This window comes from Gasterosteus aculeatus, chromosome 14 (assembly GCF_964276395.1).
Source record: "Gasterosteus aculeatus chromosome 14, fGasAcu3.hap1.1, whole genome shotgun sequence".
In the NCBI taxonomy this organism is placed as follows: Eukaryota; Metazoa; Chordata; class Actinopteri; order Perciformes; family Gasterosteidae; genus Gasterosteus; species Gasterosteus aculeatus.
Genome location: NC_135702.1, coordinates 12,553,424 through 12,581,420, shown reverse-complemented (window position 1 = coordinate 12,581,420; position 27,997 = coordinate 12,553,424). Strand labels below are relative to the sequence as shown.

The window sequence follows — 27,997 nt, the reverse complement described above, 5'->3', positions numbered from 1 at the left end:
TAATTGAATGACTGCTGTACAATATCTTCCGAGATGTCGGATTAATGCATAATGATTTATCAGGGACTCTAGAACAACAAGGCTTTATTGCGTAGCTAATCAATTACAGTTGCATCTGAACATCCGTATGCTGTAAACGTCCAGCATCTCCAATGAGGGGACAGTGCGTAAGGATACGCGGTGACGTTTCTCCTCCGCAGCGATGTGAGGTGATCGCAGAGAGGAGGGGGAGAGAGAGAAAGCGAGAGAGGGAGAAAGCGCGAGGGAAGAAGCAGAGGGAGAACACTCGGCCCAACACTCAGCAGCATCATGGCACCTATCGGATTAAAGGCAGTGGTCGGCGAAAGTAAGATTATTTCTTTATTAGCCTGTTTCCTCTGACTCTTGTGAGATGCGCGCTGCCAACGAATGCGGTCGTGTTTGTGTGCGTGTTTTCTTATTGGGGGGGCAGGGGGAGATGCGGATATCAGCTACAGTGCATCTGGAGGATGGTGATGATGACGATGAAGGTGGCGCTCTTGATGTTCCATCGCATCCTAGTGTGGATAACCCGCAGAGGCTGGTTTGTCCCACTGCTGCGCTGCGGATGCGCAATTGTATTCCGAGCGGCGGAGCCCTGAAAATGGATTCATCTAGCGGCGATCAGCTCATGGATGAACGGAGCAATCCTGCTCCAGAAGGATGCAGGAAAGCCCTTTGGAGCCTCACTCAGTGGTTATGTGCAGGAATAATCTGTACTGCAGCGGCGCGGTTGAGTGTGGCTTTGCTCGAGTGTTTTTGACGTTTCCTCGCTTTCCGCACGTGATTTATAGCTAATAATCTCCCGCTAACAGGTAATACAGTGCGTCCGTGGGACTCCCTGATCTCAACAGAGCCTCACCCTTCTGAAGGAGCGTGAGCCGGTTGCGTAAAAACACCCTTTCTGCACCGGAGTGCTTCAGGGCTGAATCAGGGTTGTGCTGTCAGCACAGCGCTGCGCAGCGGAATAATGGCGGATTGTGCACAAGAAACCAGAAAGTTGCTCTTTAAAATCGCCGCTCCGCAAAAAAAAAAAGAAAAAATCCGCATTATGTGTAGGCCGATGCGCCGTACCGGCCAGTAACACTCGCCCCATCGCTCCATGCCCTTTCGTCAGCATCATGCCCTTTGCTGGCAGTGCGCCGCTGATCAGTCAGTGTAATCCAGCGTTATTATGGATGGATTATCGTCTCGAACGTTTAGTGCTTGATTTTGTCATTTAGACTAATTTACTCCCGGGGATGCTCCGGTGGCTCCGGTGTGCGCGTGGTGCTGATGCAGGCCTCAACGCGGAGGCGCATCAGGGTCAGCTGGGTGATGTCAGACAGGCCTATCGTGACTTAACGACCGATGCAGAATTTGTGAGGCCTGGTGGCATCTACATCACTGATGTCCCCCCCATAAGCGCGGCCTCTTTATTTCAAACGGGCCCATGGTGCAGGATTGTTTTTTATCTTAATGATTTGATTTAACATTTTGCTACAGAAATCCAAGCTGCCGCTCTGTCTCGCTCTCTGGCAATAAGACCGCTGAATCTCCAAATGTCTTAAATTGTGTCAGGATCATTGGCACATTAATCATGTGCTGCACATTCTCAGCCCCCCCCCATCACACGTGCACACGTGCAGATACACGTCCACCTTCTACGTCTTACAGAGTCACTGTTTTCTGCTATGATATGATAGTGGGTGAAATGGTTCGTGCTTCGGCTGCGAATCAAACCTCCCACACGTGAAGCTCAGCCTGAACGACGCAAACCCCAAAATGCAAATTCTTTAAGCATGAGCAAATTAAATAATGTAACAGATATAATGAAATAGTTTCCTGATTGTTGGTGTATGAAGCCGTGACTATTTAGCATCTCAAACGATGACGTTTTCGTCCCCCTTTGTTTGCTTCATTGAACTTAAAAACATTATTGGTTAAGTCGCTCAAATGATATCATAATGTTGTCATCAATAACAGTCCACTATGTAATTGCTAGCCAGCCCCTCTGTGGAGTTGGAGCAGATTTTTAATAAGCAAATGCCTAATGCTATTACGGGGAGAGTTAGCCATTTGGCAACATGGCCGATTTATTTTAAACAAGGACCTAAGACTGAAATTTCATAGAAATTATATCATCTGAACATCCACAACACTGTAAATATGGCTTCACGTGACCAATATTCTATATATATCCTATTCTATATAATATCCTCTGCATCGTGTCTTTATAACTGCCTATTTCAGTTTGTACTAAAGGCAGGAACACGTAGCGTCTCAGTGTCGAGTGAGTTATCTTTGTGTTTCCCAGAAGGTTGAGGCTACACCTGCGCCCAGTTTGGTTGAGTTGAAATGGAGGTGGTAGGCAGAAGGGGCGGTTGTGGTGGGGGGGTTACACCATCATGGGTCTTTCTCTCTCTCTGCAGCAGTAGATGTAGCAGCCGGGAGGAAGGAGGGGGATGGGCAGCGAGCAGAGCTCTCACCCTCCCTTACCATGACGCCATATATATGAGCATCACAGAGAGCGAGAGGCAGAACATGAAGATGAGGATCTCAGCAACCAGAAACGACCTGAGCTGGTGGACTGATGGAATTCAGGGAGCAGTTCTTTCTCTAAATTACAACCGTGGCGTTTAAAGGGCACAATATTATGTATGTTTCAACATACAATGAAATGCACTTAAGGGTCTTTGGATCTCGTTTTATTGTGCAGATGTTCCATTCCAAACATTTGTGAAGGGCTGTCGTGTCTTTCTTATGCTCAACCAGATAACATCTGCCATTGCAATCACTCGTCCACGGTATTACACTCAAGGGTTCATCGTGGCGCAAGGTTGGTGGTTCGAGTCCCGGCTGCCCCACATCTCAAGTCAAAGTGTCCCTGAGCAAGACACCTAACCCATAATTGCTCCCTGGGCAAAATGTAAAAAGCCATGGGTTTAAAGTGTAATGTAAGTCGCTTTGGATAAAATCCATAATAATAATTATAATATTTATAATAATATAAATATAATTATAATAATAATAATAATAATAATAAAGAACGTCTCTTCCTGGGGCCTTTTGAAGAATTTACTCAAATCATTGAAACGATCAGAGCGACAGTCGTAATCCAAAAAGTGAAAAGGCACATCACACCTGCAGCAGTAAAGGCTTGAGTTGTTTCTGTCCTCGTGTGTTGAGGACCGTGAGTGCAGAAGTAAACTGATAGCATCTCCATGTTTTGATCATGTTTGGTCTATTTGTTGTAATTCCATTTGAGTTTACGCTGCTGAACATCCGGCACAAAGCCCACCATCTACTGTTACTGTATCTTCAAAATAAAGCTGGAGTAGCACGTGGCTAGCTTAGCTTAGCATACCGACTGGATAGAGGAGGAAATGTAAGGCCTGCTTTGTCCAAAAATCCATTTCTTGGCAAACAGAAGACAGACGCATCGACTCTGCAGCTTCCCAGAGTTTTGACGTCATAGTGACGTGACCATGTGTAGTTTTGTTTTTCCTGTGTGGAGAGAAAGGTCAAAATCTGTGTTTACGAATGGTTAGCCGTGGCTAGAGACCCTACTGAACAGATGGATAAACTAAATAGCTCCACCCCCCCCCCCTGAATCACACATCTCAGCTTGTGGTTAAAACAAATGAAATTCAGCACGTTCGTTAGTGAGTTTTAGACATTCTGGGGCAGCTTATTTTTTTATTTGTAAAGGCTAGCTGTTACCTCCTTTGTCCAGGCACTCCGCACCAATATAACACTGACAAGGATTTTCCTTTTTCGAAAGCAAGAAAAGTTTCCCAAAATGCTGAAATATTCCTACAAGAATCGGATTGGTTGTGACAACTCAGTGGACTTTGAAGTATGGAAGCAGGATGTGTGTATTTGCTCCTCTTTGTGTTGGGTTTTGAAGAAAAGAAGGAAGTGGGAAGGCAGACGTGCAAACGCGCACATACAAACACACACACACACGCACACACACACTCATGCACCAATCTTTCATGTGACCTTGGAAGCATCACTGGACCGGAGCATCAGTAACTCGTCTGCGCTCAGAGTGTGACGCAGGCCCTGCAGCCCCCGGGCCTTCGTGCACCCTCCTCCCACCCCACACCACACACACACACAAACAAACACACGCACACACACAGACAACACACACTGCAGCCTGCAAGCGCACACTCCCAAATAAATTATTTATGAAATGTCATGTCGCCGTGGCTGCAGAGCGCGAAGGGCTGGCTGAAATAGAGCTCTCTATTTGAGGGTGGCAGTCGCTCATAATCCTAATGAATTCCCCTTCTGAGGAAGAGTGCTGCGTCAGAGCTGGCAGACATCCTCCTCCTCCCGCTCCTCTCAGCAGCAGTGATTGCCTCCCTACGCCTCCTTTTGCATACATACAGTATGTGACAAAAACAAAAGAGGAGGATAGCATGAGGTAATAATGGTGTGTCACACCGTCGTTTGAACCATAACAGGAGCATATATAACATGATGTGGCTCTTCGTGGTGTACATCAACCTGCTGAGCTGGAGGAGACTGCAGAGCTTCAGATGGAGCCTCCACTAAAGTGAGGGTTTTCCAGCCAGCAGCAGTCGATCACTTGCTTGTACTGTCTGCCATTTTCCTCACCCTGGGCTTCTGTGAGTTTACTAGCTTCAATTAAATCCCTCTCTGGTTAGTTTCTTTGGTGTGCTTAACAATAATAGAACTAATTAAAATAATTTCAGGGGCTTTAAGGAAATCATCCATCCATCCATCAATTTTCAACCGCTTATCCGGGGTCGGGTCGCGGGGGCAACAGCTCCAGCAGGGGACCCCAAACCTCCCTTTCCCGGGCCACATCTACCAGCTCTGACTGGGGGATCCCAAGGCGTTCCCAGGCCAGTGCAGAGATATAATCCCTCCACCTGGTCCTGGGTCTTCCCCGGGGCCTCTTCCCAGCTGGCCGTGCCTGAAACACCTCCCTTTAAGAAAATCAGGGGTCTTGAATGATTGCTTGTTGCAGAGGACTTAGCAGGAGTACATGGATACATTAATACATTAGACTGCATCCACACTCAGCTGGACATATAAATAGTTTTTACCATGTGACATCAGGTTTTGCAATATAGACCTTGATTTGTGAACCCGCTAATGTTGTAATTTATTCACATGAAATACATGCTGTATTAAAAAAATTAACTGTTAGTGTAGTGAAATTGTACAAAGTTGTACAAAAGAAAACATATAAATATATACAAGCATCAACAAATGAACTATGATGTATCTTTTTTTGTGGCTAAAAGTACTTCCAATGAGCAGCTGGCCACTGGACACATCATCACCTGGCAGAAGTAACTTTCATGTTCAGGTGAAACGCACCCTGAAGACCACACGCAGCCTGCAGCATTCATGTGGTTGAACGACTTCTTGTCGTACTCATCTGAGTTTCCAGAAGCTTCTTGCTGGCCTGTGTTGGGGGTGTTGCGAGTGTTGTCAGACCGCTTGGCCAAACTGTCCGATTTGTTGTGTATGTTATTATAGAGCTTAATGCCTTTGCACATGTTTTAAGCGGTATGATGTGTTGATTGTTGCAATCCTCGGCTGCAAAAGATCATCGGAAACAGACCTCACTCCATTTCCTATTTTCCTCGGGTGAACTGTACCTCGCCTCCACCCGCATGACCTCTGACTACATGAATGTTGAAGGACGGCGAGGCCTCAAACTGCTGATCCTCGTCTGCGTTACTTGCAGCCATCTTGTGCTGTTTGCAGCTGGTTAGGTTGTTATGCAATTGCAGGCTTTTCTCATCAGGATGCAGACTAATATCAGGCTGTGAAAGCAGAAGATTTGTTTTCTCATATAAGTTTCATGTCTAGATAATATGTATTTTTGAATTATTATTGAAAAATTAAAATGCGTAAACTTGAACAGCAGATAAGCATGTAGCGTACACGTTTCATGCTACTTCACCCTTTGAGTCTCACTAATAAAATGAACCTCACCATGAGGGAAATCTACTTTATTATATTCTTTAGGGATATATTGATGTATTGCATTCAATGATGTAAAGAAATATGGAGGAGAGAGCATTTTATTTCCTATGCTTGAGAAGCATGACTAACCTATTTTCAAAGATGTCATTATTTGGCATTGATTAATTTTCAGTCAATGAAATGACTAATAAATCTCCAAAGTAGGAGGAAAAGCACATATTAATATCCCACTGTTTCCCTCCATTTAGTATACTTTTGATAAAACAGCTACATCATCATACATCATACATCACCTATATATGGCATGGTTGTATTGATGTATGCAGACGGATTAAAAGTTTTTTTTGACACAATTAATAAAGTCTCTGAACTGATGAGCGGCGGAAGGCTGTTGCCACGCTGAAATGGTCTCTTTAAGATCACGCTGGTCATATTCACTTGGGAGTGATGCTGCTCTGTAGCTGAGAGATAGAGAAAAAATGGGTCATGAACTCATTGGTGAACGTCCCTGAAGGGGGAGAACTATGAGGCAAAGGTAGAAACTGTAGAGTCAAAAAGGTGCACACACACACACACACACACACACACACACACACAGAGCAGATTTTCCCACTTACAAAGCATGTCTGTCATTTTTATCAAAGGTACTCAACTGTTAGTGACGGAATTTAAAACATGACATAACTATTTGATAGATCTGAAAATCCAAACTTAATATTTGGTACAGAAACCTTTGTTTGCAATTACAGACATTATACATTTCCTGTAGTTCTTGACCAGGTTTGCACACACTGCAGCAGTGGCCCCCTCCTCCATACAGACCTTCTCCAGATCCTTCAGGTTTCGGGGCTGTCACTGGGCAACACTGACTTTCAGCTCCCTCCAAAGATTTTCTATTGGGTTCAGGTCTGGGACGGGCGAGGCCTCTCCAGGACCTTGAGATGCTTCTTACGGAGCCACTCCTTAGTAGCCCTGGCTGTGTGTTTCGAGTCGTCGTCACGCTGGCAGACTCAGCCACGACCCATCTTCAATGCTCTTACTTAGGGAAGGAGGTTGTTGGCCCATATCTCGCGATACACGGCCCCATCCATCCTCCCCTCAATACGGTGCAGTCTGTCCCCTCTGCAGAAAAGCATCCCCAAAGAACAATGTTTCCACCTCCATGCTCCACGGTTGGGATGGTGTTCTTGGGGTTCTACTTATCCTTTTTCCTCCAAACACAGCGAATGGAGTTTAGACCAAAAAGCACAATTTTCGTCTCATCAGATCATCCAGATGGTCATTGGCAAACTTCAGACAGGCCTGGAGATGCGCTGGCTTGAGCAGGGGGACCTTGGGTGTGTTACTAATGGTTTCCTTTGAGACTGTGGTCCCAGCTCTCTTCGGGTCATTGACAGGGTCCTGCCTTGTAGTTCTGGGCTGATCCCTCACCTTCCTCATGATCATTGATGCCCCACGAGGTGAGATCTTGCATGGAGCCCCAGACCGGGGGAGATTGACTGTTATCTGGAACTCATCTTGAAGTTGCCTTCTCACCAAGCTGCTTGCCTGTTGTCCTGTAGCCCATCCCAGCCGTGTGCAGGTCTACAATTTAATCCCCGATGTCCTTACACAGCTCTGTGGTCTGGCCATTGTGGAGAGGTTGGAGTCTGTTTGATTGAGTGTGTGGACAGATGGTTGGTAGGTGATCAAATACTACGTGGGAAAACCTGTTCTCCCCACTGTATATGTGTGCGTATATATATATATATATATTTGTGATTCCATCTAAAATAGTTTGCGGTAGGATGTTTTTTTAAACATTTGTTGTTTCTTTCTTGAATTGGGATAGCTTGTCAGAAAATGTTGTACCTTTTGCTTTTCTTTGCTCTTTGCTCCGCCATGAGAATGTGTATCCTGAGTGGATGTGAGACATTATCAGTGCATGTGTGTGTTTGCCATTCGGCCTGTTTAGTTGACACAGCTGTTGCACTGTGTTTTTCCAGATCCCTTCCCCTCTGTCGGACTGGTACGTTCCTGTATTACTGGGCCTCTATCGGGAGGTCAGAAAGGAAAAGTCCACAGGGCTGTGCCTTCCTGACACGGTTTTGATCTTCATTCTCAGTCATGAAAGTGTATCCAGCGTCCACTTCATTATTTCATTATATTTTTCTATCCCCCTTTTAAAAACAACTAGTTAAAATAACCACTCTCGAGGTCAGGAGGGGGATGCAGAGTCCAGTCACTGGAACTGCTTTTATCAGAAAACTTTATCAGAAAAATGCAGTACATCCCAAGAGGAAACACATCAACTGCAGCAGAAGCAAAAGGGAAAACAAGGGACCGATTTCTCCCCACGCTTTCTTTGTGTCTCCTGTAGCTGAAGCCACTTCTGGATGAAATACATCTTGTAAGGTCAACCAGCTTTAATTTGACAGCTTTTATTTTTAGTCTTTAGTATTCCCTGACTACTCCAAAGTCAGAGTATTAGTACAGAACGAGAACATTCTAGAAATAAACTGAAGCTAAGTAGAGGAGTCTCTCATGTCATTTAGAGAGAATAATATGCGTACTTACCGATATCGTGTGTCCCAAAGGTGGGTCAATTACAGCTCCTCTGAATCACAAAGGTTTCTGGATAGACTGCCAGTCATAGTGTCATAGTGTGTATGCTGCTTCTACAGATTTGAGTTGTATACATCTATCTTTCTATTAACTAACCCCTCTGTCTTTCCTTTTTATCATGTACTGTATCAGAGGTTATCATAGTCTGACACCGAGGGCCCTTTTTCAGGCAAAGTAAAACAACACTTAAATTGACTCATATTGATGGCTCAACTTGAAAATATGTATTATAGTATATTTTGTCATACATATAGTTATTTTTGTCTACAATTCGGCTGAGCTAGCTATTAGCAACCACAGTACATTTCTTGTAGCATTGGACAGAATAAATATATTTACTATATTATTATTATTATATATATATTTCTTGTGTAAGACCCAATTGTTGATTGTTTCACGTTGTATTTCATGGCATACTGTGCCATTGCAGGGCAGCACGTGGTTAGCACTGTCGCCTCACAGCTAGAAGGTCCTGGCTTCCTTCTGTGGAGTCTGCATGTTCTCCCCGTGGCTGCGTGGCTTCTCCCCGGCTTCCTCCCACAGTCCATTGGTAACTCTAAATTTCCCGGTTGCTGTGCGGATGTGCGTATTAATGTTTGCATGTCTCTGTGTCGGCCCTGCCATTGGCTGGCGACCCATCCAGGTTGTACCCCGTCTCTGGCCCGCTGGGATTGACTCCAGCCCCCCCACAACCTTGTATGAAGGATAAACAGCTTTGAAGATGACGGGCGGACTAAGCTTTCTCTGGCACGCTACGAATTGACCTTTTATAATATTTTTATATAAAGTAAACAATGCTATATGGTTAGTACGGGTATCTCACACCAAAGACATAATGTGATCATTTATGATTTTTTTTTCAAGACTTGTTTTTATATGACCTTTTTATAGTATAATTTGACTATCATAGTACATAATAACGACAGTGGCACTGTCGCCACAGAGCAGGCACTTCCATCCCCACGTAGGTAGGGCCGTTCTAGGTGGAGTTTGCTTGTTCTCTGCTTCTAAAACATGTATGACATACAACCTTCTTTCTTTTACAACCCCTTCCTCCCACGTGTCTATCGACTGTCCATCTTTCATTCCCATTACCACTTCCTTCAGCTCCTCCTCTTTGAGAAAAGAACCAATCACCAGCTGTCTTCACCTGGAAGAATTGACCCCAAACAAAAAACATCTGCTGACTTGCCCAAGTTACCTGATATTTATTTGATGTGTGTTTTGTAATCCTTTTTTGTAAGAGTCCTTTTTAATCTTTGATAATCCCTCAGTATCTGCATGGTCTCAGTCTCTTGCCAGGGCCGGAGGGCTTAGCGGTTTATATTCACAGCAATCCTGTAATGTTAAACAGTAATTCAGCCTAAATGGATTTATCCTGACACAGCTGGCAGATGCTTGGTGCTGTGAGCAGGCCAATATCAATATGGTGGCAGAAACATCATTGTGTGATGAGTTCATGGTGGACGGGGTTCTTTCCTTTGCGGATCTTTGAGATCTCTGAGCGACGAAGTAACTCGAATGTTTTCATTCAGCCCTCATCCAGATGATTTACTGGTGTAGATCTGCCGCCGTTGACTTTGTTGGAGGTTATTTTGGATTTTTGCAGGTTATTGTTCTCCAGTGTAGGAATTACATAATGATATTCTCTAATCAATGACCAGCATGACTGGATGTGGTTAACTGTTTCCATCAACGTTTTTATTCCAGGGGCACAAATAAGACTTAAACAAGTGTGTGTGTGTGTGTGTGTGTGTGTGTGTGTGTGTGTGTGTGTGTGTGCTTGTGTGCGCTCAGGCCTCTTTATTTATAAGACCCTTCTTGCAAAATGCCTTAAAACAATTCCTGACTATGTTAACTGTTATTTTACAGAGATTATGAATGATGTAATCAAGAAGGTGAAGAAGAAGGGAGAATGGAAGGTGAGCATCACAACTACATCCAACAACATCCTCATATTTCAGAGAATACCATGTATCATCCAGACCATCGATCAGCAAGGGAACTTATTTAGGAACTTAGTTCGGTTTTTCTGTGGTTTATTAACGTTTTGGATATTTGTTTAGAGAAAATCTTCTGACCAATTTACAATTTGCAACTACATTATTAGGCTGAGACATTTTCTTCAATCTTTGTGTCAGTGCATTGACAACAACTTCGATTATGAATTTAAATTTTAAGAATTGTTAAGAAACCAAGTACTTAAAACAAATATTTGCTGTTTACTTAGTCTTCATTGATATTAAATGTAACATTGTTGGGGTTGCGACTGTTTGTAGGGAAAAATAAATATGAAAACTTGTGCATTACAGTTAATGATAAAATAATTCTATTGAATGATATTTATATATTAAGAATATTAATTGAAAATGCAAATTACTTTTAAGTTGAGGGCCTTGTTCAGATAACCCAACATATTTGCCTCTGTGCTGGAGGTATCGGTGAGTCTCTAAACCAGCGGCGTGCATAGTTTGCACGTTTACAGGAACATATTACGTATGTGAATTATTAGTTTCTTCTTACAATTTGTCTCTTGTACCCTGTATTAAAAAGAATGCACAGAGGGGAGACTGTGTTGGTGGTTTGATCTCAGGCTCTTACTGTCGATATTTCAATGCGTCCTGAGGCGACATAAATATTCCAAACAATCACAAAGTTGACAACAAGGCAAACAGGGTAAAAAAAAAGCTAAATAAAATGCATAAAAGCTACACACACATGAATCTCATGAGAGCACATTTCTCATTTCCCGTTGCTAGGCACTGATCGTGGACCAGCTGAGCATGAGGATGTTGTCTTCCTGCTGCAAGATGACAGACATCATGACAGAGGGCATCACCAGTAAGACCCAATGGTCACATCCTCAGAACTGGTACATTGTTGGTTTGTCTGAGTACGTTCCTCTCAACACGTGTCTGTGTTTCTGCTTCTCCAGTCGTGGAGGACATCATGAAGCGACGAGAGCCTCTTCCCAGCCTGGAGGCCATTTACCTGATTACACCCACAGAGAAGGTAAGCTCTCTCTCTCTCTCTCTCTCTCTCTCTCTCTCTCTCTCTCTCTCTCTCTCTCTCCTCCATAGTTTATTTTCAGAGGCGTGTCCATGTGATTTTAGCAGAGAAAGAAGACAAGCTGCTGAAATCCAAACATAGGACTGTTTACTCAGCTGCAGAAAACACACACACGGCTTTGTTTCTACACTATCTCTCATGGTTTAATGTAAAGAAAGAATAAAGACCACTTAAAACATATTGGTTGCAGCATATACAATAAGATGAGATAAAGTTTCACAATTTAATGTATTGGCAATAGAGGAAGTTTTCAATATTACATATATATATACCAACCGCCAAGTCAAATTCCTTGTATGTATGACACATTTTGGCAATAAATGTATCCTGAATCCTGACTATGAGGTCACTTATTTATGTTCAGGCTTTTGCAGCTTAATTTGTATCAAGATGTTGTGGCAATAAAGCGCCTGTGAGTCGTACGCGCTGAAACATGCAAACTGTTGTGAAAACACCACAATCCGAGCCGTGATTCCTCTCTCCTCAGTCTGTCCACACCCTCATCGGAGACTTCAAAGACCCTCATTCAGCTAAATACAAGGCCGCCCATGTTTTCTTCACTGACTGTGAGTAGTTACGTTAAGACTTACTACAATACTGTGTTGTACAATATACAATGCTTTTGTCTTCAAACATTTATGTTCTGCGCCATTTCCTTCTTTACTATTTTCTTCCCATTTATCACATGTTGTGCTTGCTTGTTTTTTTATTTGATTGTTTTCTTTGGTACAGCTCATTGTTAAATTCTGTATCTTTCATTACTTATTGTTGATTTGATTAAAGAACAGTACACAGAGATCTTAACATTGTCCTTCCTTGCTTTTGAATATCTATTTCTACTGACTGAGAAGCATATTTTAAAGCCGTTGTGCTTTCAAGTATTAGATTGCATAGCAGTGATATGAGCTTTATTAAATTAAAGCTATGAAACATCTATGAAGCTATAGTGTCATACTGTAGATGTGAGTTAGAAATATCTTTGGTATGTGGGTTGTTGTTCATAAGAATCTGCTGACACATCCGGCAATCTAATGAGTGTCTAATGAGTGTTAATCTCATAACCAAGTCCGTTGAAATTGTTACTAGATGAATGCTTGCAAAGATTTATTTCATTGGAACCAATGAACAACAATCCCTTTATCCATGAAGACGCCTGCTACCGACTGTAATTCCATTTTAATCTATTTCACCCTGACAGCCTGCCCTGATCCTCTCTTCAACGAGCTGACGAAGAGTCGCGCTTCCAAAACCATCAAGACTCTGACGGAGATCAACATCGCCTTCTTGCCCTACGAGTCTCAGGTAAATGTCCAGCTGTTTGTGTGATGGTGATGATTGCTGCTCTGGTGCTGTTGAGCCTCTTTCACGCACACTCTAGTTCCCAGGAACAATGTGGCTTTTCGCTCATGCTAATCCAGTGCTGGACTAGATGGGGCCAAGGACAGACCTTGCTGGTTGCTCGTATTGGGGCCACCTGCCATAGAACTCAACAGAAGAAGACGATTGGGCAAAGCCCGATGTACATGTAGGTGTCCAAAGACGTCTTTTATTAGTTTCAGGATGATGGCGAGCAAGGAACTGTTTGTCTGGTGACTACGTCTTTGTAATATATTTAATATTCAACAAGACAAGAAAATAATTTACATAACTGCTGTAAACAAGTCACAGATTAAAGAAGTCCTCAGCGCAGGGTTGTGGTTGGTTTTCTCGCTCGCTCCACATGAGAACGTCTCCTGTCAGCGGATGTCCCTGCAGTGTTGGTGCTTTCATTCACTACACGGCATTCACACTCGACCCCATATCGGAAACTGCCCGACTGTTCGAAGAGAATCACATCTGTCACAATGCATCGCTCCCTCCTTTTCTCCCCCGTCGGTTTTCTGAGTGCTCTTTCCCTCCGTCCCTGTCTTACTTGCACCCCTCTCTCTTTCTACCCCCCTCATCTCTCCTTCAGTCCTTCAGTCCATCAGTCTCTCTCACAAAATCTGAAGAAGCTACTTGAACAACAATGCTTTGCTCCCCTCCTGTCTACTCTGATTAATTGCGAGTCAGTGGTTTTGTGCTGCAGGCAAGGTGCTGCCTCATAGCCCCACCCACACGCTGATGCTCTCGTCCTATTGGGTGAGTCAGGATCCAACAGGATACAGCAGATGGTAGCCAATGGTAGCTGGGCTAACATAGGGACCCTTCCGCAGAGCAGAAGCTCACTCATGTGACTGTGGACAGATGGACTGGGGGGAGGTAGAGAGAGAGGCAGGTGAGGAGAATAGAGAGGAGGAAACAAGAGGAGAGGAATGGTATAATGGAATTCATAAGAGATGACAAGAAGTGTAGATAGGAGATAAATACAGAGATATAAAGAAGAGAGCAAATGACTTTGGGAAGTGAAACAAAGGGTGAAGAAGAATAAAATGAAAGGAGAGAGGAAAATGAGAAGAGGTGTGGGAGTGGAGAGAGGAAAGGAGACAGACAATTACGAAGAGGGTATGACACGTTTTCAGCTTTAATTAGGCTTCGCAACATCTACTGTTCCTGAACAATACTTTGCACATTATATTAAAACAGTAAAATATTAAAGTAAGTAAAAAAACCTGTTGCCTTTACCAACCATTCAAGTTGCAGTTTACGATTCTGACCAAAATGTAATTTCTTTATCATCAATTGTGTGTCGATTCAACATTTGTTTGAAAATGTTCAAATTAGCATATGACTTACTGAGTAAGGTAATCTTGATCTTTGAGCACCAAATTCTAATCAGTTTATCATCGAGTCAAGGGTCAGTTTGTATTAAAGTTGAAGAAACATTGGGATGGAGGGACAGAAAGACAACAACCAGAAGCTTTCATTGGCAGGCATACAAATACATAAGATCATTACATAGTATGCCATCACAATGTCATCTGATAAGGTTTTTAAAAAATGTGTAGTGGTTAGGGCTGATCATCACAGCTAGAGCGACCTTACCTGGCCAGCCCTTCTGTTTGTTCTCTCTCAAAGTCCAAAGACGAGCAGTTAACAAACTAATTAACGAAAAACAGCTGAAAATGTAATTGTATATGAAAGGAACATCATTCCTACTTCTCCAATTGCAATATACAAATATAGAGTTATTGATGTTTCAAACAGTTAATGCATTCTGGTTTCTAAAAGGACATAGTCCAGTTTATGAGAATCATTGATAGAATTTACAGTTAAAGTATTTTCAGTTTAAGCCTCTATGAGCAGGGCCATGCAGAGAAAACCAGTACAAGAGTCTAGTAAATCTTTGTTTATTCCTGGATTTGTGGTGTGTTGTTTAATAATATACTCCGATAGAATATTTCATTGTGGGACTCTCAGTATGACACAGCGTTTGCTAGTGTTCAGCCCTCTTTGCATCCTTACATCCATACAAAGTCCTCTAGCTACTCTGATTGCTGCATATCAAGGTTGTTGGTGACAAGAGTCGAGATGGACTGGTGGTGATGCAGCTGCTGGGGGGCGGAGGTGATGATGTCCTCAAGAAGAGCACCTGGATAGTTAATGGTATCTAAAGTTATAATGACGAAAACATGTCTAACCTAAAAGTCTTAAAAATAAAAAATCATTGTATAGTTCGATAAAGAAGTCATAGTGTGTGTGTGTGTGTGTGTCTGTCTGTTTGTGTATATATATATATTTTTTAAGGCTGTCAAAACTAACGCATTAATCTATGTGATTCATGTGGATGAGATTAATGAGATAAAATATATTAACTCAGTAACGCAACTTTAATTACTTCCGGTCTGCCGTGTGCCGGAAGTTAACAAAGTTGACCCCGGAAACGAAACCGCTTCTGGCTGCGGTCAGTTAGACAGGAGAGAGAGAGCGCGCGGGCGGTAGATAGGTAAAGATGGAGAGAACTGTTAGCTTTGGAAGTAAAACAAACAGAGGACTTACACCGGAGAACTGCAGAAGAATTCCTCCACGTATCAAACAGAAGGCGCGTGAGTGGCAAACGGACCACTTTACGCACCGCTAAGGTAAGCTAGCTGGTAGGCTAAGCTAAAGTTAGCCGCTAGGCTACTTACGTCTCCCTGCGCGGCACACGGTCTGAAGAGGACCACTACTGCTGCCCTAAAAGACAGTTGTTTGGAAAACGTCCCCGTTAAATGTCGGAGATTGTTGGCACTTTAAACACAGCCGTCAAATGATGAGAGTTGAGAGCAAAGCAAAGTGCAGAGGACAGCAGGGTCAAGCAACAAGAGTCGTTAGTTCAACATGTTCCACCTCCAAGGTGATCACGTGTGTAGTTTTGTGTATAAAAGATACAATTAAACTGTCTAAAATACACTTTCTAAAGTGATTACTCATTACTGGTAATATTTAGATATATATAAGAAAAGCTAATAACGAACTTTTAATGGCGACGAATGAATTTGTTCTAAATCTATTGACGGCCCTAATATACTTGTATATATCAATTCATAGTGTGTCAAAAACACAGTTTGTACTATGGCTAAATATTTTTAGTCAGGTTTATTGAAATGAGTCACAGAATAGTGCATCAAAAGATTTGTTGTGTGTAAAAAACTATAGGAAAATGTAAAAGTATAGCCTGAAGAAAACAAGTAACAATATGTAGGCAACTATATGTATAGTGTACATAGTATGTTCAAAAAAGGTATAGAAAAAAATAATAAAGCATTAAGCAATTTTATTATTCAATAAAGACATATTTTAGTGTTTAGGAAGCCAGGAGTCAAAGTACAAAGACCCAGACAATGTCATCCTAATATCGGGCATGAAAATCCCTCACCTTTTGGCGAAATTCGCCGTTTTGAAACCAAAATAGGTGATCTACGTGAATTGCGTAGATTCGATAAGTTTTTTTTTGGGGGGGGGTGGTATTCATATTCAGTGAATTGCGAACAGGGTGAGTGATGGTTTTAATATTTTAGAATCACTCGGACAAAACCAGTTGAAAACCCCTGCCCTAGAGGGGTAATATCCTTCTCACCTTTTTCACCCTTGACCCGTTTTCATGCGCGCTGTTTGAAGAAATTTGCTCAAGAAGAGATTTCACGTTCTTCAGAATGGAATGTACCTGTGGACGGCAGACAAGCCTCTGGCCACAGTTTTTACTGGCGTGGAGGCGTACAAACAAAAGAAACTCTCAAACCAATGAATATGCGATGGCAGAAAAGAGTATGGCTGAAGCTATTTTTAATCTGTGTCCATATTTATGTGTGCAGGTATACTCTCTGGACAATCCGGATGCCTTCCACAGTTTCTACAGCCCCCATAAGACCCAGCTGAAGAATCCGGTGATGGAGAGGCTGGCTGAGCAGCTGGCCACGCTCTGTGCCACCCTGAAGGAGTACCCTGCTGTCAGATACCGAGGGTGAGCAGCAGGGGGCACTGTGGTTTCCAAGACAAAAGGCATTTTAGCGATCAATGAAATGGCTTATTTGGACAGATACACTTTCGAAGCAAACAATCTACAGTTGGGATTTGAGCTCTGCTATAGGTATTATTGAACTGCTTGAGTTTTACATTTTTTTAAATCTCATCTGCTTGAATGAAGCCACACCAACTGATTTCTAAAATAAAAATCTGTATTCCTTCATTGCAGCAGTAAGAGACATTTCTATTCACTTAAACATCTGAATCAAGAAAAATGTTACTCAAATGTTTTTCTGTCTTTTGTTTTTGTCTCCATCTGCTTGGACATCTGCTACTTTGTCGGCCCATCTTGTCCTGTTGACCTCCATATCCTATCATTCCGTCAGCGAGTACAAGGACAACGCCACCCTGGCCCAGCTGGTTCAGGACAAACTCGACGCCTACAAGGCTGATGACCCCACTATGGGAGAGGTAAGCACAGGCTCATCTTTTTGCTTTGTTCTACCCCTGTTTTCTCACGTAATAACTTGTTTCACCTGTTGTCACATTCTTGTTGCAAAACTATTTATCTAAGTAGGTAATGTAAAATCGTAGATTACTAAGAATTGACTAAGAACAATGTAGATCATTATATATGCATTTTTTTCCTTCCTTCTGTAGGGTCCAGACAAGGCGCGCTCACAGCTGATCATCCTGGACCGGGCGTTTGATCCTGTCTCTCCTGTCCTGCATGAGCTCACCTTCCAGGCAATGGGCTACGACCTGCTGCCCATCGAAAACGACGTCTACAAGTACGAAAAACGCAATTGACAAAAATGAATGCCCCGAGAGGTTCCATTTTAATGAGGTTAAAGCTGCAGCTAGCAGACTTTATATGAAATATGAATCTGCTTAAATCACAAACTTGGACCCTAATTACTGTGTTTCTTCTGTCAGGTATGAGACCAGTGGCATCGGGGACTCTCGTGAGAAGGAGGTTCTGCTGCACGAGGACGATGACCTGTGGGTGAGCCTGAGACACAAACACATAGCTGAGGTTTCCCAGTGAGTACTTTTATTCATACTTTGTATATCTCTTCACTCGGTCTCTGGATACTGGCCTACGCAATATAATAAGCGTTCTCTCTTGTGTCACTGCTTCTCTTTGCCCCTTTGTGTTTCGTCATTAGGGAAGTGACCCGGCAGCTGAAGGACTTTTCTGCCAGCAAGAGGATGAACACAGCTGGGGAGAAGGTAGAGAGGAAATGTTGATGTGTATAGTCTGAACATACTATAATTATAACATACAGTTATTGGTATAGTAGCTCAACTTTGCATTGTAGATAACATCTTTAATTCTTAAACGCCCATTTAAAAAACACATGGCTGGAACACATGATTAAGATCAGAATTAAATAGTTTTCAACTACCGTTGAGATAAATGGAGAAACTGAGACCTATGTTTAGCTCATGTTGTTTTCATACAGAACTTGATTTAAATGACTAATATTTTTTGTCGGCATCGCTTGGCAGTAAAAATGAAGAGATAACATAAATATGGTCTGGTATCCATAATGTAGTTGTCTTTGTTCATGTATCTTGCACTGATGTTGCCATTGTCCCACTGCTTTGCTTGTTTCCACAGACCACTATGAGGGACCTGTCCCAGATGCTGAAGAAGATGCCTCAGTACCAAAAGGAGCTCAGCAAGGTGTGTGTGTGTGTGTGTATTTCTGTGCGTGCATGTTTTCCTGCGTGTGTAAATGTGTATGCTGACCCTCATGTATTTTTGTTTTTTCAGTACTCCACTCATCTGCAGCTCGCTGAGGACTGCATGAAGCATTACCAGGGAACCGTGGATAAGCTGTGCCGTGTGGAACAGGTGAGAGGAAACTAGGTACGACTGTGGGTGAGTGGGGAGCACGGTCGTCCTCCAATCAGAGGGTTGTCGGTTCGATCCCAGTCCTGGCTAACCCGCATGTCGATGTGTCCTTGGGCAAGACACTTAACCCAACATTGCTCCTGTAAGCTGCGACTACAGCGTATGAATGGTAGTTACTGATGGGCAGGTGTCACTGTGTATGGTTCTCCTGTCATCAGTGTGTGAATGGGTGAATGATGTCATGTAGTGTTAAAGCGCTTTGAGTGGTCGGAAGACTAGAAAAGCGCTATACAAGTACAGTCCATTTACCATTTAGGTGATGGGCGAAGAAAGGTGAGAAACTGGAAGCAAGGAGAGGAAACAAAATGATGAGGTGGCGAAACAAAGTATTGCTAAACGAAAGACATTATCAAAACTATAAAGAAGAAAATTAAGGTTTTTGCACACAAATAAAAGACAATGATTTTTTAAATGGTAGGTGACCATTTTAAAAGACAAACATGACTGTTGCAGGACTTGGCTATGGGCACGGACGCCGAGGGAGAGAAGATCAAAGACCCGATGAGGGCTATTGTGCCCATCCTGCTGGATGCCAACGTCACTACGTACGACAAGATCCGCATCATCCTGCTCTACATTTTCCTCAAGAATGGTAAGAAGCAGTTAGGAGAAGACTTACAGGCACGTAATGAAATCTGACCTCTGTAGAACTCATGAGCTCATCATGTGCTGCTCGCTGTCCATTTTAAATGCTTAGTTTATGATATATTCTTTTGTTTTGATGCATTAGTTAATACTGACCAACTCACTGAGAATTCCCAGTTCCTTGACTTTACATAGACCCATGTACAGAATGCTCGGAGTACAAATTATAAAGAAATGCATTTATAAATGGTTTAAATTGGCAAACAATTGCCGGTGCAAATATAGTTCATTAATATTTACCATAATAAATAATAAACTGGTTCTTCATCTATCAGATGTTCAGTTGAAGTCTGTAAAAAAAAAAAATGTTTAACAGGAAACGGATAGAAAAAAGATTGTTTAAAAACCCAGATTTTCAGGTCACACATAAGCCTACATTTCTACAAAGACATAATAAGGTGTCCTGTTTAAGCAGTATACAGGACTTCTATATTGTCAACTTTGAGTTTTAATAAAATGAGTTGTTTTTTTTCACACACAAGTTACAAAAATATGAATTCCCTTTCGTCCCAAAACAAGCTGAACATATTAAATGTAAACAAGCACAGACTTCATATCTTATAACAAGTGTGTGTGCGTTTGCAGGAATTACAGAGGAGAACCTGAACAAGCTGATCCAACACGCCCAGATCCCCCCCGAGGACAGTGAGATCATCACCAACATGGCTCACCTGGGTGTCCCCATTGTCACAGATGTAAGACCCTCACTCTGTGTATTTTTATTTTCTTCTTCTAAACTTCTTTTTCTGTCAGTCAACCGTTTTCTACTTTCCATCATCTCCCAATACAAGATAAGGTCCAAACACTGAATATAATATTTTGTAGACTAATGCAACAGGGTGGTTCTGGTGGGTAGTTCTCATTTCTTTTATCCTTTCCACACGTTGTCCTTCACTTCCTGGTTTGTTTTTCCTTCCTTAGTCAACCCTCCGCCGAGGAAAGAAGCTGGACAGGAAGGAGCGTGTGAGCGAGCAGACCTATCAGCTGTCCCGCTGGACACCCCTGGTCAAGGACATCATGGAGGTGTGTTTGAAGGGCTTACATCAGTATTGAATTGTTCTCTAAAGAGAGTTTCATTAATGTGCAGATGTGTGTCTGAAGCCATCTGGTTTCCATTTTTGCAGTTTTGAGTAGTATTCAACCAATCGTGTTCGGGCTTTGGTCACAACAATCTGTGCAAAGAGAATCTGAGGCAAAAACGTAAAGGCCGTAATGCAATCTAGGAACCCACGATTTTCTTTTCATTGGTTTAAAATCTGCTTTTAAACCGGCGACGTGGGAAAAGAATGTGATTGTTGACGTTGTCTCAAGCTGTAATCGGACTGTTAACCCAGCACAGGTCAGATGGCTAAACCAAAACCTCCGATACAAACCCTTTCCCCCCCACAGGGTTGTGTTTCAGACTGATAGCTGATGGGTTCTGAGATATCTATTTCACTTATCTTGTGCATGGTTTCTGTGTTTTCAAATAAATCATATTTTATCTGAAGCAAACCATCCCCCAAAAACAATATTTATTCAAGCACATTTAAATTTCAGTTGACGTACAACCACACATCTGTTTTCCAAGCCTGGACTATATTTAGCCCCTTATTTGTGCAAAGCCAATTCTCCAATGGACCACTGTGATAGAGCCACACATGGTTGCTAAGAGACGTGGCACAACTGTGAAGCTCCTATTTAAGTGTGTTGAAAGCAGATATGCTGACGAAGAACTGTGTTGTCTTTGTGTCCCCCTGCAGGATGCGATTGAAGATAAGCTGGACACCAAGCACTACCCCTACATCTCTACCCGCTCCTCTGCGTCTTTCAGCACCACTGCAGTCAGGTACACACACACACACCTCATTGGATCAGTGCTTGAGTAAAATGGAGAGCAGAGGGTCACGCTGATGACTGTGCAAGGATAGAAGGGATTGTCAAGCGCTCAGACATGCTTCAGTACTTAATCCATGTCTATTCATTTAGTTTGAGCCCGTAGATCAGGCTCCACTGATTTTATTTCCACTAGTTTCCACCTCATCCGAATACAAGACGAATCTAGGAATCTCCAAAAGAATTTTCAGCACAATTCTAGATAATGTATCTTAAGACTTAACATCCAGTAAAAAAAAAAAGTCAGAAAAACCGTCACCACTGGAAAATACAAAGTGCATAAATAACCCCCATGATTATGAGCAATTTGTCTAGTTTCTGTCTGGTACAAACTGCCTCATTAGCTGCCCCTGAAGAGGACAATGATGGATCTTTTTAAGCGCCATTGTGGCATACAGCATTCTGTCGTTCTTTCCTTCCTCAACACATTTTTCAAACTATATCTCTAACTCAGAAACGTGCAAATGTGCAGATTCTCCTTTTTAATTCACCCAAGAGTATGAAATGTAATACTCAACTATCGTCTACCATCATCAAATAGGTACCTCTTACCAAAAGCGCTGTACTTTTTCACCATAGCTTTTCTCAATGTTCAGTTGTATTTCATCATCACCTGTGAATCGTCAGTTATGAAAATGATTGACGTTTAAATTCACTGAACTAGCCAGAAGGCAACCTGTGCCTGAGAAGCAAACCTAAATGACTCCCAAAACATTGTTGTGAGATACCTTGGTTCAAGAATTTTAGGATGCCAAACTGTAACTTCTGTAATAATATATCTGTCCTTCTGCTCCGGCAGTGCTCGGTACGGCCACTGGCACAAGAACAAGACTCCAGGAGAGTATCGCACTGGCCCGCGTGTCATGGTCTTCATCATCGGCGGCGCGTCCTTCAGCGAGATGCGCTGCGCTTATGAGGTCACACAGGCCAATGGGAAGTGGGAAGCCGTCATTGGTGAGTAGTGCACGAGGAGGCGCCACTCAGCGCAGGCAAGAAGTTCTCATATTTGTAGGTTTTGGATGATGGTACCTAAAGAAACCCACAGCAACCTTTTCAGCTCAGTGAACGTTTCTGAGTGGACCGTTTTTATTTTTTATAGATAGCAGCTTAAAGCTGCATGCTAATTTAGGGGCCAAGTCCTCTGAAGCATTTTCAGAGGACAGTTTGACCTTCAGGTCCTCACAGAAGGATGAAAGCTTTTGAAATGGGGAGGCACAAAAAAAGATGGAGGCAAGGAGAAACATGACGGCAACCACAGGAAGTGAATCAGACAATCTAACCTCAATGTAGAAGTTCAGTAATAAAAGCAAATCGACTTTGTCATCCTAATACCATCTTTTAAGAATAACTTTCTGGGATTGAGTTTCTCTTTGGCGACACAAGCAGTGAGATGATTTCAAGGAAGTTTAGTTTATGTTTAGTTTATAGGTTAACTATGGTTTGATATTTCATCTACTCTGAATAGATAAATAAATAATACATAATAATTTATTATTAAATAATAACACAAATTGGGAATGGTTTAGGGTTAGTTCAGGTTTTGCAAGCGGACGCCGCTCATGCAAGATTCTATAATTCCCTTTATGACCCCGACCACAAACAAGCACAGTACCTACGTGGAAGGTGCAGTTGTTACAGCCTGCCTACTGTGTGCAATGTGTTAAAATAGTCCTTCATGTTATACCCCTTTTGTACTGTTTATTTGACGTCTTAAAGCGTTGTCGGCTAGTCTGTGTTTTACATGGGGAATTGTCTTGTTAGTCTTTGTTGTGCTCTGCTTCAGCTGTCTTTAAAAAAAACTTGTCTTTTTAAATTGCAGCCACGCCTTGTCTTTTTCTGTGTGTTTCTTTGTTTGTTGAACTTGTCGTGTGTGTTTGTGTGTGAGCTGTGTGCGTGTGTACTGTACGACAGTTTCTTTTCTCTTTTCAACCCTTTTCGATTTTGGAGCGAGTGGGGAAGGGGGCGTGGCATGTGCTGAGAGACGAGTGGTGAAGCCGCCTCTGTTCCTCCACAGGTGCCACCCACATGCTCACGCCCACCAAATTCTTATCGGACCTCCAGCACCCCGACTTCCGAGAGTCCACTAGGGTGTCCTTTGAGGACGCAGAACCCACAGCCGAGTGAGGCAGAGAGAGATTGGGAGGGAGGGAGAGAGAAATCACACTGAAAAAAGTAAAGGCAGCCGCACAAAGAAGCCCTTTCTGAACCTTCGCAGCACAAGGGCTTCCTCCTTGTTCCTCCTCCTTACTCGCAGTACTGTCTTATGTATCTCCGCCCGCCTCCTCCCCGTGACCCTCAGGGATGGGTAACCCCCGACGTTTCCTCAATGCATGGGCCGCTCCATCAGGCTCTGGTCCCCTGTGTACTGAGCTAGCCAACCAGGTTAGGTGTGTCCTGTCTGTTGTCCCACAGGAAGCCTGAATCCAAACGTCGGACCCGTTTCACAATTCACTTAGCAAAGCACCACATTGGTAATCTCTGCAGACTTCTGGGTTTATTTTATAGACACTAAGAATATAAAATCACATATATAAACATCAGAAATACATTGGTTTTTTTTTTAACATGAAGCAATTTCTAAGAAATGAGTAAGCGATAAAATGCAGCAAAAGCCAGTCTTATGTTGCTTTGTAGTCTAGTGGCCCATATGGCCGAGGAGCACGAGGGCCCAGAGGCTGAACATTTGGATTCAGCCTGTAAAGTCTGTGCTGAAGAGCGGCCATGTTTGAGGGGGGTCGTGACCCCATCCCTGCTGCCTCCTGCCATCATCCTCGCTGGGTGGATTAAATCGCCCCTCGAAAGCCCCCCAAAGGCCCCTTGAGCCCGTTGGAAACCTACTCCAGATTTAATCTACCCCCGACATCCATCTTTATCAGTTTTTACTGTCAGATTATTTTTTGGAATCAACCCTTTGCAAAGACAATCACCTTGATTTGTCACTGGGGGTTTTTCCATATCGGACAGGTCCTTGACTTGATGTTGGGTTTCAAAGAAGGATCCTCTCCTCTTTCCCTTGTGTTTTTTCTTTTGACTACCTGTCCTCTGACTTTCTCACAGCCCCCCATCACATGCTCACATGGCTCACGGCGCGTCCGCAGAGGGTCATGATATCCGTTTCAGGGCGCTGACAGGCAGGGCAATTCTGGGGCAAAATAAACGGCTAAAAATGAAGAAATATTCTATTTTCCCAAAAAGTTGCTCTTTGTGTCGCGGCCTATATGATGACCCTCTGCTGACAGCCAGAGAATGTAGCAATGTTCCACCTGATATCCTTTAGCAACCAAATAAAAAAAGGTAAAGATGCTACTAATCCACCTCTCCCCTCACATGTTTCACAGCAGTCACTAGCAGAGAATTAAACCACAAATTAACTGTTTGGTGTTTGAGATGTTTTATGTGAAATCTAAGTTTAGATGCACAGAATAAAGGATCTTATCTTTGTATTGGACATTGTAAATGTTTTTGGAACAGATTAGGAAGGCTATTGCGTATCCATCTCATGCCCAACTAATCTGCTAAAGCGATATCGTTACAAACCAATGTTTGGTTTTATACTGCTGCATTCAACACATCCCTGAGCAAAATGGCCATTACTTACTAAAACAAGTCTTTGTTTTTGTTATGCTATTTTGGTCTTAGCCGAGTCATTTAGTGTCATTCAGCTGCGTTGGAGATCAACGTGGCGATGTTGTTTCTGGGACAAAAAGGCTTACGAAGCTGTGTGTTTGGGTAACTGCAGAGAAGCAGGCGAGGCCAGTCCCACAGTAAACCCGGCCCACGACCCTAATGTCCCCATGAATACCAAACCCGAGGTGGCCTCGCCTCCTTCTCTTCCGTTTTTAATTGCCTCCAGTGGACATTCTGACCCCTCACAGGGCGACTGCAGCTTAATGTTTGCTGATGAGACCAAACTGGAGGAAACACGCAGCTTTGCAACAGAAACAAACCAATATAGGCCACATACTGTTCTGCAAAAGGAGTAAATCAAATGCTTTGTTTTCCTTTATGATAGAGAGCTAAATTTAAATGTAAATTTGCAGATGAATCAACAAATTAGGGGGGAAGTTTGCTTTACTCCAGTCAATCGCCGAAAGTTCTACAATGTCTGAAATGTGTCTTCAGCTGTCACAATGAATCATGTGTGTTAAGTTTCATATTTTCATTTATATAAGACAATATACTATTATATTTCATGACATGCAGAGAAGATATGCTCTTGATTAAGTTTAATGCAGTTCCATCACTGAACTGTTTGAGTCTTCATGAGTTGGTATGTTTTTTACAGTATTAGATGCTTACATGGTACTTTTCAGAGACAAATCAAGGTCAAAACATTTAAAATAGCATAAGTCATTCTAGTGTGGCCAACTGTGGTTCTTTACAGGATAAAGAAACTTGGCCTGAATCTTTGGGCCAATAAAAAAAATTCTTATTTTGGGGATGTGGATTTTACCAAAGAAGCCTGCGGTTAGAAGCTATTTCATGACGTCTTCCGTTGAACTAGTAACCAGCTCTGAGAATACAGTAAAATAACGAGTAGAAAATGGATATAAAAGCAGTCTGATTGGAAATACTCAAAGCACCCAAACTTGTTTGTATGGTAAAAGTACTTGGTTATCCCACCATTTTCAAAACGGTTGGTCCATTGTAACCAGTGGGGATCGATTATTATTTTGCAACTTTGTTGCTCAGCGCTTCTATTTTTACTTTCAACATGATACCGTCATCTACAGCATTCATAGCAAGAGCTGAAAACACATTTTACCCACCGTTTCCTTCCAAACGTGCAGATCTGACGCTCTGTGTGTGTGTGTGTGTGTGTGTTTTGTGAATGTGTGTCTCCAGGATCGACCCACATCTTCACCCCCACCAGCCTGCTGGAGCAGCTCAAGGCCATGAACAAACCAGACGAGGAAGTTGCAAGCTAAAATCCTCCACTCACACCTCTCCTCTTTCCCTTAACCCTGTTGTCCCCGTCCTCTACATTGTGTATGCATCCTGCTTGAGAAGAAAAAGACAGCTTAAATGATAAAAAAAAGAAATATGTATCAAAGAATAACATCGGAATAAGTATTCCCGCGTTTTACAATGGATGCAACTAAATGATTAATTTAATTAAAAAAAAAAATGGTTTTAAATATCTGAGCAGAAGGTCATTTAAAAATCGAAGAACCAAAATGTAATATTGTATGCTAAAGACACCTGTGCAAAAAAGGTAGACACTTTCTCTTGTTTGTTCCTTTGAGTTTCCTACTTGGTGGGAGTTCTAATGGAAGCGGGTTGAGTAGGGACGTGTGGTTCCAGAGGTTGATCTTGTAAAATATATATCGGTCAACATGCAATACATAGATTTCAGAGGAGTTCCCCTGCCCGTTTGAGATGTTCGTATACAGTAGCATGCTTGGACTTGTGTGGACTGTTGATGTTTGTATCCATTGTGGAAGTTCTGGAAGCCGCAGTTAGCACCTAGCTTTTCCCCCTAAGATGTCGAGCTTAAATACTTCAGCAAAAACCTTTTTGTTTTGAGTATCGAAAGATCTAAATGCGCACTTTGAAACATTTCAGACTACTCGTGATGCGTTATTCACTGCTCAATGGTTCAGCTGTGACACGATGCCAACGTAGATCTAATTCATTACAAACTGCTCCGCTGAAGGTCAACTAGAACTTAATAAAATTGTTCGCTGACAAGCCCATCAGGTTGGGTCTCGTACTCAAAGCAGTCATTTTTGTTGAAGTATTTGTGTAAAGTGCTTGCTTGAGACATTAGACAAGGAAAACTGTTAAAGCCAGAACCATCCCTCCTCTGCCTGTCGAGACTAAAGTATTTACTTGCCACAAACTTTTCCTTTCTCTGGAGAAACTTCACGTTTTGATGTCAAAATGCTTGCTGATAGTTATTGAATTTTAAAAAAGGGCCAGTTGTATTTCAGTATTGTATCCTGTCAGATTAAGTCTTATCATCGGTTAGTAATGTTTAATTGGGCCATGCACTGAGTAGTGTTGTACATGTGTCATATGTTGCTGTCTCACTGTTGTAATATTTCGGACTGTGACGTAGTGAAACTTTTTCTTTAGAAATGTCAATGTGAAGGCACCGTGTTAGTTGTAGCTGTTAGTTGTCAACTGGAAAAATAATATCTATACTTTGCCTGTTTCATCCTCTGGTGCAATGTAAAACCCTTCAATTGCGAATGGCTTTCAAAAATGAACTTAAATCCACTGTTTGCTTTCATTTCCTCCCTCCTTGCCAAACAAGCTGGACGTTGCGCTAAAATGCGTTTTCTGTAATGCAAACGCTCTTTTTTTCTTTTATAATTTGCTGTATAGGGTTGACTCTTAAAATCAATTTATATAAAAATTATTTATCAGGAAAAAAATAGTGACGCAATAGTCCATCTTTAAACTGTTTAACTTATTGGGATTGTATGTTGAAGCACAAACGATACTTCCATGTGTACTTAGTGTGTACTAAGGCTGTCTAATAAATTGGCTTCCATTACATTAAAAGGCTTTTTAATACCATCTTTAAAATGAAAAACTTAA

General features: G+C 42.4%; 1 protein-coding gene across 2 annotated transcripts; it reads left to right on the top strand.

The window, feature by feature from the left end:
* The first annotated feature begins 173 nt into the window (after window positions 1-173).
* stxbp1a (syntaxin binding protein 1a) lies at window positions 174-27,961 on the top strand. 2 transcript variants are annotated; one of them, XM_040196922.2, is made up of 20 exons: window positions 191-346; window positions 10,450-10,499; window positions 11,337-11,418; window positions 11,513-11,589; window positions 12,134-12,212; window positions 12,845-12,948; window positions 16,860-17,008; window positions 17,397-17,481; window positions 17,671-17,801; window positions 17,947-18,054; window positions 18,180-18,243; window positions 18,635-18,700; window positions 18,791-18,871; window positions 19,385-19,523; window positions 20,162-20,271; window positions 20,498-20,599; window positions 21,319-21,404; window positions 22,251-22,405; window positions 23,466-23,623; window positions 26,297-27,961. In XM_040196922.2, exons 1-19 carry the CDS (start codon window positions 310-312, stop codon window positions 23,573-23,575), a joined length of 1,815 nt encoding a protein of 604 aa, XP_040052856.1. In that variant the 5' UTR covers window positions 191-309; the 3' UTR covers window positions 23,576-23,623; window positions 26,297-27,961. The 2 variants fall into 2 exon arrangements, with proteins under 2 accessions (XP_040052857.1, XP_040052856.1); XM_040196923.2 differs by lacking the exon at window positions 23,466-23,623 and having other exon boundaries at window positions 174-346.
* The last annotated feature ends 36 nt before the right edge of the window (window positions 27,962-27,997 follow it).

Coding starts and splice junctions, on each gene's coding strand:
- stxbp1a (XM_040196922.2), top strand. CDS start 310: ATGGCACCTATCGGATTAAAGGCAGTGGTCGGCGAAA. Junction 17,009..17,396: donor CCTGCTGTCAGATACCGAGG/GTGAGCAGCAGG, acceptor TCATTCCGTCAG/CGAGTACAAGGACAACGCCA. Junction 18,244..18,634: donor TGAACACAGCTGGGGAGAAG/GTAGAGAGGAAA, acceptor TTGTTTCCACAG/ACCACTATGAGGGACCTGTC.